Source organism: Salvelinus fontinalis, chromosome 24 (genome assembly GCF_029448725.1).
Source record: "Salvelinus fontinalis isolate EN_2023a chromosome 24, ASM2944872v1, whole genome shotgun sequence".
NCBI classification, from domain to species: domain Eukaryota; kingdom Metazoa; phylum Chordata; class Actinopteri; order Salmoniformes; family Salmonidae; genus Salvelinus; species Salvelinus fontinalis.
In genome coordinates this window covers 16,120,403-16,139,925 of record NC_074688.1, presented here as the reverse complement: position 1 = coordinate 16,139,925, position 19,523 = coordinate 16,120,403, and the positions used below count along the sequence as shown (strand labels likewise).

At 44.5% G+C, this 19,523-nt stretch overlaps 1 protein-coding gene across 2 annotated transcripts; it reads left to right on the top strand.

Moving 5' to 3' along the window:
• The first annotated feature begins 510 nt into the window (after window positions 1-510).
• On the top strand, window positions 511-3,718 carry LOC129822026 (histone H3.3A). Of its 2 annotated transcripts, none has more exons than XM_055879872.1 (4): window positions 511-622; window positions 1,487-1,630; window positions 1,831-1,984; window positions 2,217-3,718. In XM_055879872.1, the coding sequence occupies exons 2-4, from the start codon at window positions 1,503-1,505 to the stop codon at window positions 2,343-2,345; spliced, it is 411 nt and encodes a 136-aa protein (XP_055735847.1). In that variant the 5' UTR covers window positions 511-622; window positions 1,487-1,502; the 3' UTR covers window positions 2,346-3,718. The 2 variants fall into 2 exon arrangements, with proteins under 2 accessions (XP_055735847.1, XP_055735846.1); XM_055879871.1 differs by having other exon boundaries at window positions 513-626.
• The last annotated feature ends 15,805 nt before the right edge of the window (window positions 3,719-19,523 follow it).

Below are 19,523 nucleotides of genomic sequence, written 5' to 3'. Positions count from 1 at the left end.
AGGCAGCAGGAATGATCAGGGACGTTCTCCTGGTAAATGGGTGAATTGGACCATTTTCTTGTCATGCTTAACATTCAAAATGTAATGAGTACTTTTGGGTGGCAGGGAAAATGTATGGTGTGGAAAGTACATTTTTCTTTAGGAGTTGTCCAATATAAATGGTACAGAAACTAAAGTAGTACTTCACACCACTGGTCGGAAACCATACCTTTTTGTGACGACATTTAAGGTTAACATTTACGGCTGACATTTGCGTAAGACTTGTGAAGTTACGGTTGTACAAGGATATACAATTGCATAATTTTCTTGAGCATGGCAAATTGAAAAGCCAATACGTTTCCACAATATCTGGAGAAAAATATCGATATTACTACGATGTTCGCTTAAGAAATTGAGACCGATACAGTAACATTCAGTAGAGTACAAAATAAATATCCAAAACATGTGGCCGAAGTGCTACAAAACAAGAAATGTGTGTACACTGTTGCATTATGGGAGAAATGATTGACATAGCAGCCATTTTCCCGCTGTACGTTTGCTCCCATTGTGGATACGAGGAAGAAAATACTGACACGGCCAGACAAGCTAAACATTTCTCACATCCTTTTTAACCACTTTTGGTGTAGGTAAGTCAGACACTCGACTGCTTTTAATTTACGTTAACTTCACATTTGAAAAGTTTCAAATTGCTTCAATTCTGGTGTTATTTTGTTGTAAATCCATTTCATTTTCGTCGTAGAGAAAAATAACAAACCCGACTGTCGAAACGGCACAGAATTGCAGCCTTTTCTACAGCTAGTGCAGCCGGAGAAATTGTTTCAAATTATGCGCGGGTTCGCTTCGGTTGTACGCAGTCATTGGCGGTCAAACTCCGTTTCTATGACTACATACGAGTTCCCTGGGATGTCTTCTTTAATGTATATTAGTTGTTTAATGAGATTGTCAAACATCTGTTTCTTTAAATATCAAAGTTTTAGTGCTACTCCTTTGCTTTTATGCCTTGGGTCTTTATCCCGGTTGCGCATTAAGCAGCCGCCATCATCACAGCTGAGTGGGCGGGGCTACCAACGTCTGGGAGCTGTAGATCCCGCCTCTTCGTGACAGAAGACACGCTGATTGGCCTTAGTCATATGTTTACACAATTAGATTGACTAACCAACCAATGCCGTCGTTTTCCCCGTTTATTGATTGATTGATTGGCTCACTGTCGACTTTGATTGGGGAGATTCATGTTGTATCTTGTCCGCACTTTTTGTTCTAAATGTGTTCAATGACAATGAGTTGAACACCCAATTACTGTATAAAAATACTCTTGTTTCACAGTGCTTTTCAATTTTGTTTAAGTTTTGAATCAGCCGAGAACGGATTAATAAAAATGCAATGACTTGATTATCAGGTCTAATTGCAACAACTGAAAGTTAACATTTTTAACCTATGGTCATTCTTATATCTCACATCTATGTATGTGGTTCTCCCCTTCATGCAGGTGATTTGTAGGAGCCATGGCCCGTACCAAGCAGACAGCCCGTAAATCTACTGGAGGCAAAGCCCCACGTAAGCAGCTGGCCACCAAAGCTGCCCGCAAGAGCGCCCCTTCTACTGGTGGGGTCAAGAAGCCCCATCGCTACAGGTGAGAGAGAGTGACAGAGGCTGAAAGGTCTTACCAAAGCTGCCCTCTGTCCCTGAGTCATGCTACTGGCCCTTATTATGACTCCATCACCACCTGATACAAGATAGGATTTAGGCCTAAAGAGTTTGATTCTGGATTTTTGTAATGAATCCATACAGTGGTGTTAGTCATGGGATTCTTCTAACTGTGTTTCCCTCCAGGCCTGGTACGGTGGCCCTGCGTGAGATCCGTCGTTACCAGAAGTCCACTGAGCTGCTGATCCGCAAGCTGCCCTTCCAGCGCTTGGTGAGAGAAATCGCTCAGGACTTCAAGACTGACCTGCGTTTCCAGAGTGCAGCAATTGGAGCCCTGCAGGTCAGTGGTACACCATCACCGTTGGTTGCTGTCATAAACCACATAATCCAAGTTTGAGGCAGAAGAAAAATAATTGCATTATGTTGATTGTTTTATCACACACTGAAGAGGAATACTTGGATCATGTGCCTGAGTGTATCACAAAATAGCATTTTATAGGTTGATATTGTCCACACATTTTTAAGTGTGTTGTCGTGAGCCATTTTTCCAACCTGTTCTTTGTTGTCTGCAGGAGGCCAGCGAGGCTTACCTGGTTGGTCTGTTTGAGGACACCAACCTGTGTGCTATCCATGCCAAGCGTGTCACCATCATGCCCAAAGACATCCAGCTGGCCCGTCGTATCCGTGGGGAGCGCGCTTAAATGCCTCTCTAATTTACCTCTCCTCCCCTCACCAGTCTATCTCCCCCCTCCCCTCCCTGCCCTCTCCTCTTATGTTGGTAGTGATTAGAGAAACAATGATTATGACAAGAATAACGTGTATAGTGGTGTTTTCTTAGTACTCTCGGCAGCAGACTATTATGGGTACTCTTTTGTGCATGTACCTGCTTGTTGCTGGTCAGATCTCCCACCACCACACCTTCAAATCAGATGTTCCATTGTCATGATGCCGTGTGGAGAGATCAGATTAAACAGAACGCAGGGAATCTGAGACGGGTGGTGGTCACAGGAGGATGGGGTTAGGTTTTTGTCTGCAGAGGGGAGTACCTCATTCTCTGCAGGGTGCTACAACAACTGCCCTAGTCCCCTTCCTCCTTCCCAACTCTGCCAGTGAAATAAAGACTGAGCTGGTGTCTTTCATGGGAACCCATGAATGGGAGTCCAGCCCCCCCCCCCCGTGTGTGAGTGTAGATTCTGATCAGCACAGCAAATTGTATACAATTCAAAAAAATCTCTGGAGCAATGGTTTATTCTTACAATATTGATCATCACTATCATGGTTATTTACATTTACGTCATTGAGCAGATGCGCTTATCCAGAGTGACTAACAGTAGTGATTGCATACATTTCCATACTTTCTCCTGACTGGTCCCCTGTGGGAAATTAACCCACAACCCTGGTGTTGCAAGCACCGTGCTCTACCAACTGAGCCACATGGGACCGGTTGTCAATTATTTTTTTAGCTTACGCGCATTTTTCATAGTGGAAATAATATTTGTGAATGAAATGGAGATGGGGGATTCGAATAAAATTTTGTACAGGAAACAACATCGACGTAAGCTTATTTTGGCTGTCAAAGGGGATCCTTGATTGTTCATTGTCATTTCATTTCCCCTTTACCTGATTGACACTGTTTTCCCTTTGTCTTTGAATTCTCAAATTTGGTTTCAGTGATAAATAATTGGAGACAGCATTTTAAGGCTTTTGAAAACAAATAGTGAATCCAGTGATATTCTTTGTGATCACTCCTGAGGGGCCTCGTTGTGAGGGTAATGGAGCTTGGTGGTCAATGCTCTCTTGCAAACCAAAAATAGTGTAATTGGTAAAGTGATCATGTATGTTAATGTTATGGGAGCTATAAATGGGATGGTCAGATATTTAGACCTCCCCCTTCACTTCGCTCCAGATTCTACATTTGTGTAATGTTTCTCAGGTTGATGTGTCACCCTTTTAACTTAAATAATTTTTATTTCTTAATTTGAATTTGAAATGTTAAGATGTTGAAATAAAACAATGTTTGTAATTTCCAGATTTCTCATATAAGGTGGTAATAAATGGATGTTACACACACACACACCTGTCTTCTGTCAGTTTTGTTTAGTCCATTGACTATCAATCAATTACTAACATAGATATTTGATGTTATTGCCAGAGCTGTGAAAAGCACACCTTTGACCATTATGAGTAAGGTTTGTTATGACCATCACAATCTGGTGTTCTTCTGAATGCATTAACAATCTCATGTTGTTTCAAATACTGGACCAAATAGGGTATCATGTGTGTGATTATACCTTTTTTTTTAAAACCTCTTTATCTCCCGAATTTCGTGATATCAAATTCGTAGTCTTGTCCCATGTTTTGAGGCAATGGAAAAACATATTTTTTTTAAACGTGGATTGTGCTCTTTATAATTTTTTGAGATACAAAACGACCACTAGAGGGCAGTAAAGTACCACATTTGAACAACGAGCCAACTAGACAAGTCATATTCTGAGTGAAGAGAAGTCCATGGATGGAGGGTATCTGTAGAGCCCTATACTAAACACTCTTTTAGGTATCTCTTCAACAATATTCAGACCATTGGAGCTGTACTGTTTTATCTACATACAACTGAAACCTTACAGAAACAATCAACATCATTGTATCAGATATCTGTTCTCAGCTGTGGTAAGTTAGGCCGAGAGCACAGTGTCATTCTATGTGTCCCTGTTTTTATGTGAAGTCTTCAGATCAGAGAGAGAACATCCTTATAGAGAATGTCCAAAAAGTGCTCCGTTTATTTGTTCCGTCATCACATTGATAAATAAATTAACAGTAGCATAAAAACTGGGCTCAGCCTCAGAGACCCTTGCTATCTCTTCAACATTCACACCAATTTATATTTGTTTTGCTCTATCCTGTTTTATTGTAAAATATGTAAAAGTCTGCCCTAATGAACTGCTAAAAGTGAACTGGTGTTAGAGTGGAAATACATGATTGAGGCTGCAAGCATGCAAGGGCCTCAGAATAGCACATCTCTCACAGGGGTGGACAGGACAAATCAACAAAAAGATCGAATTTGTCTTCTTGACTTTTAGAATTCCCCACTGAACAAGTATGACTGACGTTTTCCACCATGTTGCTTAACATGTTCGGAAAACTAGTAGAAACCTGTTTATTATGGTAATCAAAATATGTGCTTAGGAATTAAGGGCATGTAGCCGAATTAAATTAAGCTATGTCCCCTTAATTCAGGTTATGTCCTATGCACACATACATATTTCTACTCAGGTGCTACTTTTAATATTGTAGGTGTAGTTTGCAGACTTGTTCATTTTAACAAGTCTGCAAAGAAATCTGCTAATTTTGCCTGCAACATAAAACAGTAGCATCTGATTAGAAATGCCATACAGGGTTGTTGTCCTGAAGTGAATGAGGGTGAAAATCTATTGTGTACATCAATTTGTGGGTGAGTGTGTTGGGCAGCAGGACAGAAAAGTCTTGGTCTATATATTCTCCGGTTCAGGAATAGCTGTCCCTCATTCCTAGTTTCCACCCACACTGACCTTCTAATCTAGTCACCGGATCAGTGTCCTTGTCAATTACTGCCACACACCTGACAATCTGTACACACACAGAGGCACACTCAAATATATACAGTACGTATAGCTACGATACAGATTAACACCAGCATAAATACACAACAGTAGACACACAGACAGGAGAGAGCAATATAAAATCAGGCTAGGTACGATTATTAAAGGAAGAAATACTGTAGAAATGTAGGTCGTCAACTGTAAATGGCAAAAGCACAATGTAGCCTGCAGACATTGCACCAAAGTCAGATTGTATTTTTTGTCATTTCATTTTATTGAATTACAACATTGGACCCTTGCTATAATTCTAAATAAAACATTCTAAAGCAGTAACATTTTGTCAATTCCTATTCATTTATCTTTGTCCATATATCCTTTTTGTTCTCCATACACTCATAGAAAAAACGGTTCCAATAGGGTTCTTTGGCTGCGTCCATAGGAGAACCCTTTTTGTTCCAGGTAGAACCCTTTCTGGTTCTAGGTAGAACTCTTTTGGGTACCATGTACAACTCTCTAGGGAAAGGGTTCTACCTGGAACCAAAAAGGGATCTTCAAAGGGTTCTCCTATGGGGACAGACGAATAACTATTTTAGGTTCTAGATGCACCTTTTTCTCTAAGGGTGTATATTAGCAGAACAAAATACTGGTGTTTCCTTAACTCTGTAATGTGACTTTAGCTATAGTACCACTGAACTACACAGTACATCAGAGAAAGTTGTATAGATGTGCTGTTATTTGTTTTCACTATATACACTGAACAAAAATATAAATAATTTAAAGTCTTGGTCCCATGTTCCATGAGCTGAAATAAAAGATCCCAGAAATGTTCCAAATGCACAAAACGCTTATTTCTCAAAAATGTGGCGTACAAATTTGTTTACATCCCTGTTAGTGAGCATTTTTCCTTTGCCAGGATAATTCAGGTGTGGCATGTCAAGAAGCTGATTAAACAGCATTATCGTTACACAAGTGCATCTTGTGCTGGGGAACAATAAAAGGCCACTCTAAAATGTGCAGTTTTATTACACAACACGTGCAATTGGCATGCTGACTGCAGGAATGTCCAACATAGCTGTTGCCAGATAATTTAATGTTAATTTCTCTACCATAAGCCGCCTCCAACATCATTTTAGAGAATTTGTCAGTACGTCCAACCCGCCTCACAACCACAGACCACATGTAACCACTCCAGCCCAAGACCTCCACATCTGGCTTCTTCGGAAGGTAGCCTAGCAGTTAGAGCGTTGTCCTACTAACCGAAAGGTTGCTGGATCAATTCCCCAAGATGACAAGGTAAAAATATGTTGTTCTGCCCCTGAGCATGGCAGTTAACCCACTATTCCCAGGGCGCTGAAGACGTGGAGGTCAATTAAGGCAGCCCCCCGCACCTCTCTGATTCAGAGGGGTTGGGTTAAATGCGGAAGACACATTTCAGTTGAATGCATTCAGTTGTACAACTGACTAGGTATCCCCTTTCACCTGCAGGATTATCTGAGACCAGCCACCCGGACAGCTGATGAAACTGTGGGTTTGCACAACCAAATAATTTCTGCACAAACTGTCAGAAACCGTCTCAGGGATGCTTTTCTGCGTGTTCATCATCCTCACCAGGGTCTTAACCTGACTGTAGTTCGGCGTTGTAATAGACTTCAGTGGGGAAATGCTCACCTTCGATGGCAACTGACACGCTGGAGAAGTGTGCTCTTCACTAATTAATCCCGGTTTCAATTGTACAGGACAGATGGCAGACAGCTTGTATGACGTTGTGTGTGGGCGAGTGGTTTGCTGATGTAAACATTGTGAACAGAGTGCCCCATGGTGGCGATGGGGTTATAGTATGGGCAGGCATAAGCTACGGACAACGAACACAATTGCATTTTATCGATGGCAACCTGAATGCACAGAGATACCATGACGAGATCCTGAGGCCCATTGTCATGGTATTCATCCGCCGCCATCACCTCATGTTTCAGCATTATAATGCGCGGCCCCACGTCGCAAGGATCTGTACACAATTCCTGTCTGCTGATAATATCCCAGTTTTCCCATGGCTTGTATCACCAGACATGTCACCCACTGAGAATGTTTGGGATGCTCTGGATTGACGGGTACGACCACGTGTTCCAGTTCGCGCCAATATCCAGCAACTTCACACAGCCATTGAAGAGGAGTGGGACAACATTCCACAGGCCACAATCAACAGCCTGATTAACTTTATGCGAAGGAGATGTGACTCGCTGCATGAGCCAAATGGTGGTCACAACAGATACTGACTGGTTTTCTGATCCACGCCCCAACCTTTTAAAAAAAGGTATCTGTATTGCCGACTGGGTATCTGTATTCATTTAAATTGACTGATTTCATTATATGAACTGTAACTCAGTAAAAAATCGTGGAAATTGTTGCATGTTGCGTTTATATTTTTGTTTAGTACAGTATATGAAACGGAACCTGAGTATCGCTGGGTTTCAGCTTCATGTTGATAAATCCAAATGGTGTTATCCACTTAATCTGATTCTTTATCTGTTTGCCTGTTTGCAGACAGCTAAATTAGGATCAACACTACTGAAAGAAGCTTTGACAATTCATTCTAAGAAACAGTTCCTTCTAAGTGAGACCATGAGAAACCCCTGCAGCCCTCCCATCCAGGCCCTCTCTCCGTATTCACTGGAGCACTTTGGTTCACTGCCAGGGCTTGTGGCTCTCTGGGCTATTCAGGGGTGCGGAGTTGGTAGACACAGTGACAGGACCTACAGGGAGACACAAAAGAGATCGACATCAGCAACATGAGGATGTCTGACTCTCAAATGCATTCTCAGAGCACAGAAGATCTACTGTTGACATAGCACCTGCTGAATAAACAAGAAAACAAATGCTTATCATGCAATGTGACAAGGACAATAGAACCAGAATATCTGTGTTGTGGGAGAAAATGGTTATTTAATGATGTGCATCCTGGTCTCTTTAAATGCCTTCACTCCCTCTCTCTGTGCATCATACATTCTCATAAACCATCTTATAGCATCACTACTATGTTAAACACTACTGAAACTCACCCCAACTCTATCCAGCTGGCTCTTGTACCCCCCCCCCCCCCCCCCATCCCCCCTTGCATCTCTCCCCTCCCCCTGGCACAGAAGGTTGACCCTGCAGCTCGTGTCACCCAGTGCTGGGACCGGCCACCCGCCTGGAGCCAAGGCCAATGGGCCGCCCGGTGTTGGTGTGTGGTGGCTGTGGGCGGGCGGCTGTGTGTGTGTCTGTGTTGGGTCACGGCGTGGGGATTAAGCATGTGTGAGTGATTGGGGGTGACAGCGGTCTCAGCATTAGGGGCCTTGCAGCCTTATTTGCCGGGCCTGTTTTAGACACGCTAAGCTGGGATTTGGACCGCAGCAGTGTGTCAGCAGTGATGCTGCCCTGCCCGGTCTTTCTTCAACCCCCCCCCCCCCCCTCTTGTCTGACCTCTTCTCCCTCCTTTTCTGTCTCATTCCTTCCTATCAATATTCCTCTCTACTACTCATCTGCATCATTTAACCTGTGTATCTATATTTCACCTCACTCTTACTCTGGTCCTTCAGCTCCTGGTACAGCCACCTCTTTGTCACTGTACAGACTTACACACGTTCTACTCAGCATGACACCTGTCACTAGGCCCAGTGCTGACTGTGTCTGCTTCCAGCATGCCCACAGTCTTGCACTTTAACCCGTGAACAGACTTGGCTCTGGAAGGCATCATTCGCTCGATCTTCTTTGGTGGTGCTGTTATCCTCATCAGGAAATGTTTTATCAGAGTCAGGCTGAATGGAACCCAGCCATAATATAGAGTTGTTTTTTTACTGTTCACACCCCGTTGCAGGCTCAGAAATGCATGACCTTAGTGGGATAGCTATAAAGGACGCTGCGGAGTACACAGCAAAATCTAGCAAACAGTAACTGGTTCATTGCTCATGCACTGAGGCCTAGTCTAGTGACGACAAACACAACTTGTGACTCTATTACCGGGCTGGGCTTAGGTCTACCATGGAGATTCAGTAAAGTGAGCTCAAGGTTTACAGTCCTGTTTGCCAACAGTTAGCAAGACATCCAATAACATGACTTGTTGCCAGATAATGGCTTCTGATGTACATCTGAGGGACTGAGACACAGAGAGTGTGTGTACTATTGAATGGTGTACTGCATTCGATTGTTCTTCAAATGCCAAGGAATCAACTGAGTCCTAGATGCTCTATTTGCTCATCAATATAAATGCATAGTATTATTGTCACTGACACCCCAAACTGACCTCGTCATGGAACCCTGATTGGAAAATAAAATCATGAGTATCAATGGCTTTGCTTGTGATGAGGTGACAGTGTGTGACTGTAACAGTCTACAGATTCTGCTACTTGTGTGTGTGTGTGTGTGTGTGTGTGTGTGTGTGTGTGTGTGTGTGTGTGTGTGTGTGTGTGTGTGTGTGTGTGTGTGTGTGTGTGTGTGTGTGTGTGTGTGTGTGTGTGTGTGTGTGTGTGTGTGTGTGCGTGTGTGTGTGTGTGTGTATGAGTGTGTGTGTGTGTATGAGTGTGTGTTGTATGTTTGTGAGTGTTGGGGCATGGGAGTTTGTTTGACCGTGTGCTTGAGAGAGTGTGGTCTGAGATCCCCATTACAGCCAGTCTATTGTAACGCAGCAGATTGAGTCAGATCCTCACCCGCCAGAGTGTACTAATTAGAGACATTCCACAGGATTAAACAGCCAATTAACAATAAGAGGACCATTGTGAGAGTGTGTACTTGTGCGTCACCGCAAATGGGTTTGTGTGTGTCTGTCTGAGTGTGTGTCCGTGTGCGTGCAATGTCAGGTTTGGTGGGTTAACAAGGTGTTTTTGTGGTAAACTGAAAATGTTCGTTAAAGGTATGTAAATGTGTGCGCAAATGTGGCCCTATAATACTGTGATTTATTTGTGCGCTAAATTAGGGTAGATGTGTGTATTTACAATATATAGTGAGACAGCTATGCTGTGGAAGTTCCTGCACATCTATAAGTGTGTGTGACAGCGTTTCACAAGGCGCATGCATGACACCCTTGGTTCGTTTTAGGTGTGTTGTTTGTATATCATTGTATTTGAAATTTGTGTGACTGTCCTTGTCTATCAGCGAACCATTGTTCTGTTACTTGTCATGTTTTGTGTTTTTTGTGGACCCAAGGAAGAGTAGCTGATGCTTTTGTTACCAATAAACAAGCAGTAATGTGTGCGCCAATGTTTATTGTGCTTGTTGTGCTTGTTGTGTGTACTCTAGTACCTGTGTAGGTAAGGCAAGCATTGTAGTATGCAGTTGGAAAGCAGCAGGAGTGTTGTGTCACTGAAGGATGACAGGTAGCCTAGCAGCTTAGAGTGTTGGGCCAGCAAAGGAAAGGTTGCTGGTTCGAATCCCTGAGCTCATTAAGGGGGAAAAACTATTGATGTTTCCTTGACCAAGGCACTTAACCCTAATTGCTCCTGTAAGTCACTCTGGATAAGAGTATCTACTAAAATGTAAGAAAAGAGTATTTTGTGAATATGTGTTTTTAGATGTTTTGTGTGTCAATGGTGTGGCGCTCATCTCTTCGTTGTGTGCATCTGTATGTTTACGTACAGTGCATAGGTAAAGGTAATAGGTAACATTTTGTTACGTTACAGCTTTATTCTAAAATTGATTAAATAAAAAAAAATCCTCAGCAATCAACACACAATACCTCATAATGACAAAGTGAAAACAGGTTTCAGACATTTTTGCAAATGTATAAAAAATATGAATAAAAACAGAAATACCTTATTTATATAAGTATTCAGACCTTTTGCTATGAGACTCGAAATTGAGCTCAGCTGCATCCTGTTTCCATTGATCATCCTTGAGATGTTTCTACAACTTGATTGGAGTCCACCTGTCGTACATTCAATTGATTGGACATGAGGTTGAAGGAATTGTCCGTAGAGCTCAGAGAAAAAGGATTGTGTCGAGGCACAGATCTAGGGAAGGGTATCAAAAAATGTCTGCAGCATTGAAGATCCCCAAGAATACAGTGGTCTCCATCATTCTTAAATGGAAGACGTTTGGAACCACCAAGACTCTTCCGAGAGCTGGCCACCCGGCCAAACTAAGCAATCGGGGAAGACGGGCCTTGGTCAGGGAGGTGACCAAAAACCGATGGTCACTCTGACAGAGCTCCAGAGTACCTCTGTGGAGATGGGAGAACCTTCCAGAAGATCAACCATCTCTGCAGCACTCCACCAATCAGGCGTTTATGGTAGAGTGGACAGACGGAAGCCACTCCTCAGTAAAAGGCACACGAAAGCCCTCTTTGAGTTTGCCAAAAGGCACCTAATGACTCTCAGACCATGAGAAACAAGATTCTCTGGTCTGATGAAAGCAAGATTGAACTCTTTGGCCTGAATGCCAAGTGTCACGTCTGGAGGTAACCTGGCACCATTCCTATGGTGAAGCATGGTGGTGGCAGCATCATGCTGTGGGGATGTTTTTCAGCGGCAGGGATTGGGAGACTAGTCAGGATCGAGGAAAAGATCAATGGAGCAAAGTACAGAGAGATCCTTGATGAAAATCTGCTCCAGAGTGCTCAGGACCTCAGACTGGGGCGAAGGTTCACCTTCCAACAGGACAACGACCCTAAGCACACAGCCAAGACAACGCAGGAGTGGCTTTGGTACAAGTCTCTGAATGTCCTTGAGTGGCCCAGCCAGAGCCCGGACTTGAACCTGATCGAACATCTCTGGAGAGACCTGAAAATAGCCGTGCAGCGACACTCCCCATCCACCCTGACAGAGCTTGAGAGGATCTGCAGAGAATAATGTGAGAATCTCCCCAAATACAGGTGTGCCAAGCTTGTAGCGTCATACCCAAGAAGACGCGATGCTGTAATCACTGCCAAAGGTGTTTCAACAAAGTACTGAGTAAAGGGTCTGAATTCTTATGTAAATGTGATATTATTATTTTTTTGCTTTGTCATTATGGGGTAGTGTGTAGATTGATGAGGGGGGAAATTATTTAATTATTTTAGAATAAAGCTGGAACGTAACAAAATGTGGAAAAGGTCAAGGGGTCTGAATACTTTCTGAAAGCACTGTATGTATGTGTGTACATGATGTACATCTTTGCGTGTGTGTGTGTGTGCATGCGTCTGTGCGTGTGCATGCATCCAAGTGTGTTTGTGTACCGGGTGGTGTATGCGTTAGCATGGCACGTGTCAGAGTGTGGCTAGGGATTATAAGGGCTCAGGCCTGTTGCTCCACTTCCTTGATTACTACTGCTGTCTGCTGCCATATGGGCCGGGGAGGGTCCCCAAGCCACTGTACACCCCCCTTACCCCACTCAACCCCCACACTGCACACCCCCCCACACACACACATTGCCAATGTGCCCCAGAACAAACAATAAAGCTGATATGTGTATTTTCTACATCGTAGAATAATAGTGAAGCCATTAAAACTATGAAATAACACATATGGAATCATGTAGTAATCAAAAAAGTGGTAAACAAATCAAAATATGTGTGCCTTCTTAAAAGTAATTTTTGGGAATTTCTTTCCTTCTTAATGCGTTTGAGCCAATCAGTTGTGTTGTGACAAGGTAAGGGGGTTATACAGAAGATAGCCCTATTTGGTAAAAGACCAAGTCCATATCATGGCAAGAACATCTCAAATTAGCAAAGAGAAACGACAGTCAATCATTACTTTAAGACATGAAGGTCAGTCGATATGGAAAATTTCAAGAACTTTGAAAGTTTCTTCAAGTGCAGTTACAAAAACCATCAAGCGCTATGATTAAACTGGCTCTCATGAGGACCACCACAGGAATTGAAGACCCAGAGTTACCTCTGCTGCAGAGGATAAGTTCATTAGAGTTACCAGCCTCAGAAATTGCAGCCCAACTAAATGCTTCACGGAGTTGAAGTAACAGACATATCTTAACATCAACTGTTCAGAGGAGACTGTGTGAATCAGGCCTTCAGGGTGGAATTGCTGCAAAGAAACCACTACTAAAGGACACCAATAAGAAGAAGAGACTTGCTTGGGCCAAGAAACACGAGCGATGGACCTTATACCGGTGGAAATTTGTCCTTTGGTCTGGAGTCGAAATTGAAGATTTTTGGTTCCAACCGCCATGTCTATGTGAGACACGGTGTGGGTGAACGGATGATCTCTGCATGTGTATTTCCCACCGTAAAGCATGGAGGAGGTGTTACGGTGTGGGGGTGCTTTCTTGGTGACACTGTCTGTGATTTATTCAGAACTCACTCTTAATCAGCATGGCTACCACAGAATTCTGCAGCGATATGCCACCCTATCTGGTTTTGGCTTAGTGGGACTATCATTTGTTTTTCAACAAGACAATGACCCAACACACCTCCAGGCTGTGTAAGGGCTATTTTACCAAGAAGGAGATTGATGGAGTGCTGCATCAGATTACCTGGCCTCCACAATCCCCCGACCTCAACCATATTGAAATGGTGAAGGAAAAGCAGCCAACAAGTGCTCGTTATATGTGGGAACTCATTCAAGACTGTTGGAATAGCGTTCCAGGTGAAGCTGGTTGAGAGAATGCCAATAGTGTGCAAAGCTGTCATCAAGGCAAAGGGTGGCTATTTGAAGAATCTCAAATATAAAATATATTTTGATTTGTTTAACACTTTTTTGGTTACTACATGATTCCATATGTGTTATTTCCTAGTGTTGATGTCTTCACTATTATTCTACAATGTAGAAAATAGTAAAACTAAACAAAAACCCTTGAATGAGTAGGTGTTCTAAAACTTTTGACCGGTAGTGCACATATATATTTTTTGCTTTATTTTAGTTAATGTTTCTCTGTAATACTGCTAGCTAGCCACCTAGCAATTTTTATCAAGTTGGGTTTAGCTAGCCTAGACAGGTTCCCAATCTCCCAACCTCATAACTAGCTACCAAGAAGCCATTTCAGGCAACAAATAGTCGCTAGCTTGTCTAACTAGCTTAGCTGGCAGGCCTGCTGGCAAGGTTGGTAGACTTTAGAAAAGCAAGCAATAACTAAATGTACTGAATATTGTACCCAGATTTTAGCAGAGATGCAGAGAAGCATAGTTCGTTTCTTTAAAAAAAGAACCACGAGTCAGGGGGATATAGATAGCTAATTAAAAATCATGATTATGGCTCTAGATTGCAGGAAAAAGCTGTTTCAGGTGTTTGAAAAATGCCAAATTCTCCAATTTAAGGACTGGGGGCATGACACCCCTCTGGGCCACCCCCAGCCATTTTCACACACTTTATGTCATGCTTCTCTTATATTATGCCTGTCTTACTGCAGAGTTGGTAACTCTAGTCCTGTCCACCACATAATGCCCTCTCTAAATAGATGTACAGTACAAATACAAATACATATTGTCCCCTACTCCAAGGAGGGATGAAATGAAATGGGAGACAGACTTGGTAAACTTTGCAGCTCTTATTTTTTGAAATGGCGAAAAAAACTGGTGCAAATTATTAGAAATCAAGGGGGAATGTCACAAAGTAATTTGACAGATTATGCATATATGATAAAAGTATTCATACTAATAAGTACACCTATGCTATGTGACATAGCAGCATAGGTTGAAATGTAGTGGATTTTATCAAAAGATCATTGAAAAGGTCATTTGAAACAGGGACTATATGCTGGAGTGAAGACCCAGTGTACGTTGAAGCAATAAGCAGCATATCAAGTGTTAACCTATGTAATCCCCAGACAGGACAGTGTGGTCCAGGGCAAGACAGGGTGTCTACTCTAAACGCCAGCCATTAGCACAGTTAAACTGCTGCCTGCCCTGCTGACACACCGAGTCCCAGACCCCACCTGCTGCCGTCTGCACAGGATTAGGAATCTCCCCGTGCGCCGTCAGACGCAGTCAGCAGCACACGCCGTGAGTGTGTGTGCGTGTGTTTTACAGAGTAGTGTCATTGATTAAGACAGGACCCAGACTGTGTGTATTGTTGCACACACACTGAGATTCAATAGATATCGACTGAGCCACAAATCCTGGCTGAGGACAGTGTATTAACACTGCAACACTATATGACATATTGCATTCAGTGTGTGTCTCCTTCAATGTCCAATATCACTACAATACTAACTCTAATAAGCCAGGAATATTGATAATACAATCAACAACAAAACCCTTGCAAAAATATAAAGAGAACATAATCTAGCCATGAATGCATGCAAACATGAGAACTTTGAAAGCATTATTTCATCACCTTTTTCCCAGCATGTGTCGTTGTCACGCCCTGGCCTTATTATTCTTTGTTTTCTTTATTATTTTAGTTAGGTCAGGGTGTGACATGGGTAATGTTTATGTTTTGTTGGTTTTGGGTGTTTATTTGGTAAAGGGGTTATGGGGTGTAGTAGATGGTTTTGTGTTGAGTGTATATGTCTAGCGTTGTCTATGTAAGAACGTTAGTAGCCTGTATGTTTGTGCACAACGTTTGTAGCTTCACGGTCGTTTTGTTGTTTTGTTGTTTTGTTAAAGTGTTTTTGTGTCGTGTTCATCTTCGTGTTATAATAAAAGAAGATGGCTTATTTTCCAAAAGCTGCATTTTGGTCCGTTAATCCGCCACACGATCGTGACAGAATTACCCACCATAGGACCAAGCGGCATGGAAGGCGGCAACAGGACCTGCCTACACAGGATCTCTGGAGTTGGGAGGACGAATTGGAAAGAGATGGACCTTGGGATCAACCTGGAGAATATCGCCTCCCTCGTGAAGAGCTGGAGGCAGCGAAAGCCGAGAGGAGGCGATATGAGGAGGCAGCACGGAGACAGGGCTGGAAGCCCGTGAGTACTACCCAAAAATTTCTTGGGGGGGGCCTTAAAGGGAGTGTGGCGAAGTCAGGTAGGAAACCTGCGCCTACTCCCTGTACTTACCGTGGAGAGCGAGAGTAAGGGCAGACACCGTGTTACGCAGTAGAGCGCACGGTGTCTCCTGTACGCGTGCATAGCCCGGTTCGGTACATTGCAGCTCCACTTATCGGCCGGGCTAGACTGAGCGTTGAGCCATATGTCATGAAGCCGGCCCAACGCATCTGGTCACCAGTGCGTCTCCTCGGGCCGGCGTACATGGCACCAGCCTTACGCATGGTGTCCCCGGTTCGCCTACATAGGCCGGTGCGGGTTATTCCACCTCCCCGCACTGGTCAGGCGACGGGGAGCATAGAACCAGGTAAGGTTGGGCAGGCTCGGCGTTCAAGGGAGCCAGTACGCCTGCACGGTCCGGTATTTCCGGCGCCACCTCCCCGCCCCAACCCAGTACCACCAGTGCCTCCTCCACGCACTAGCTATATGGTGCGTGTCTCCAGCCCTTTACCACCAGTGTCTAAACCACGCACCAAGCCTCCTGTGTGTCCCCAGAGTCCTGTGCGTCCTGTTGCTGCTCCCCGCACTAGCCCTGAGATGCGTGTCCCCAGCCCGGTGCCACCAGTCCCGGCACCACGCACCAGGCCTACAGTGCGCCTCAGCCGGCAGGAGTCTGCCGTCTGCACAGCGTTGACTGAACTGCTCGTCTCCCCAGCGCCATCTGAGCCATCCGTCTCCCCAGCGCCATCTGAGCCATCCGTCTCCCCAGCGCCATCTGAGCCATCCGTCTGCAATGAGCCTGCAAAGCCGCCCGTCTGCCATGAGCCTGCAAAGCCGCCCGTCTGCCATGAGCCCACTGAGCCGTCCGCCAGACAGGAGCCGCTAGAGCCGCCAGCCAGACAGGAGCCGCTAGAGCCGTCCGTCAGACAGGATCTGCCAGAGCCGCCAACCAGACAGGATCTGCCAGAGCCGCCAACCAGACAGGATCTGCCAGAGCCGCCAACCAGACAGGAGCAGCCAGATCAGTCAGCCAGCCATGAGCAGCCAGATCCGTCAGCTAGCCATGAGCAGCCAGATCCGTCAGCTAGCCATGAGCAGCCAGATCCGTCAGCTAGCCATGAGCAGCCAGATCCGTCAGTTAGCCATGAGCAGCCAGATCCGTCAGCTAGCCATGAGCAGCCAGATCCGTCAGCTAGCCATGAGCAGCCAGATCCGTCAGCTAGCCATGAGCAGCCAGATCCGTCAGCTAGCCATGAGCAGCCAGATCCGTCAGCTAGCCATGAGCAGCCAGATCCGTCAGCTAGCCATGAGCAGCCAGATCCGTCAGCTAGCCATGAGCAGCCAGATCCGTCTGCCAGCCATGAGCAGCCAGATCCGTCAGCCAGCCATGAGCAGCCAGATCCGTTAGCCAGCCATGAGCAGCCAGATCAGTTAGCCAGCCATGAGCAGCCAGATCCGTTAGCCAGCCATGAGCAGCCAGATCTGTCAGCCAGCCATGGGCCGTCCCTCAGTCCGGAGCTGCAGTCCCTCAGTCCGGAGCTGCAGTCCCTCAGTCCGGAGCTGCCATTCCTCAGTCCGGAGCTGCCCCTTACCCTGGAGCTGCCCCTTACCCTGGAGCTGCCCCTTACCCTGGTGCTGCCCCTTACCCTGGTGCTGCCCCTTACCCTGGTACTGCCCCTTATCCTGGTACTGCCCCTGACCCTGGTACTGCCCCTTACCCTGGTACTGGTCCTTAGTCCGGAGCTGTCCCTTAGTCCGGAACTCCCCCTTAATGCAATGGGGTTAATGTGGAGGGGGGTCGTTTGGAGGAAGCCTAGGAGGTGGTTAGGTACTGTGGTGACGTGGGGACTACGACCAGAGCCGGAGCCGCCACCGTGGAGGGGAGCCCACCCAGACCCTCCCCTAGACTGTGTATGGTGCGCCCGGAGTTCGCGCCTCAAGGGGGGGGTTATGTCACGCCCTGGCCTTATTATTCTTTGTTTTCTTTATTATTTTAGTTAGGTCAGGGTGTGACATGGGTAATGTTTATGTTTTGTTGGTTTTGGGTGTTTATTTGGTAAAGGGGTTATGGGGTGTAGTAGATGGTTTTGTGTTGAGTGTATATGTCTAGCGTTGTCTATGTAAGAACGTTAGTAGCCTGTATGTTTGTGCACAACGTTTGTAGCTTCACGGTCGTTTTGTTGTTTTGTTGTTTTGTTAAAGTGTTTTTGTGTCGTGTTCATCTTCGTGTTATAATAAAAGAAGATGGCTTATTTTCCAAAAGCTGCATTTTGGTCCGTTAATCCGCCACACGATCGTGACAGTCGTATTGATATACAGCATAGCAGACATGCTCAGAGTTTTGCAGGACTGATTAGAAGCATAACCAAAGGGCAGATTTAGAAGAGTAAATATCTTGGTGAGCAGCACCAGACCTGTACTGTATAACGAGAAGCCCAATATGTTCATAAAGAAGCAATAGTTTATCGAGATAGTAATTCAAAGGTGTCTGGGCCTAGACTTTACATACCATACCCATCCGTCCTATAAGAAACCCTATACAAGGTGTACTACATTGTAAACATTTAGCCTGCCACATGGGCATACACTGTAGTTGGAACCCTATCCTAACAAATGTACCCAGACTGAATGGCCTGTGATTAGAAGGGGCAATCTGGGATCGGTACATCCATTTTTTGATTTGTTGTTTGAATCCCAGATTGCTCCTTTAATACAGGTTCATAATGAGAAGTGCTATGCAACATATCATAGGATCCATGAACTCTAATTTACATAAAAAACGGAAAACAATGTATGTGTAAGGGCTGTCTCTCTCCTCATCCTCGGACGAGGAAAGGAGAGAAGGATCATCAGACCAAAATGCAGCAGTAGGGAAATAGGCCATCTCTTTATTTGAAAAAAACTATGATGGCAACACGAAAAACAAAACACTTTCAAAAATACAAAACAAGAAAACAACGTTGACGAAACCTGAACATAAACTTACATAACTAAACGTAAACTCACGGACAGGAAACAGACGACATCAAAATAAACGAACAGACGACATCAAAATAAACGAACAGCCAAACAGTCCCGTATGGTACATACATTCGACGACACAGGAGACAATCACCCACAAACAAACAGTGAGAACACCCTACCTAAATATGACTCTTAATTAGAGGAGAACGCAAAACACCTGCCTCTAATTAAGAGCCATACCAGGCAACCAAAACCAACATAGAAACAGATAACATAGACTGCCCACCCAAAACACATGCCCTGACCTAAACACATACAAAAACAACATAAAACAGGTCAGGACCGTTACAGTATGTAACATAAAGCAGGAACTACTAATGTAAATATAAAGTGATGATATATACTGAGTGGACAAAACATTAAGAACATGACATAGACTGACCAGGTGAATCCAGGTAAACGCTATGATCCCTTATTGATGTCACCTGTTAAATCCACTTCAATCAGTG

Bases quoted from the DNA above. Each gene is read 5' to 3' on its own strand.
- LOC129822026 (XM_055879872.1), top strand. From the start codon at position 1,503: ATGGCCCGTACCAAGCAGACAGCCCGTAAATCTACTGGAGGCAAAGCC. The intron at 1,631-1,830 runs GTGAGAGAGAGT...GTTTCCCTCCAG, and splicing joins AAGAAGCCCCATCGCTACAG to GCCTGGTACGGTGGCCCTGC. The intron at 1,985-2,216 runs GTCAGTGGTACA...TGTTGTCTGCAG, and splicing joins CAGCAATTGGAGCCCTGCAG to GAGGCCAGCGAGGCTTACCT.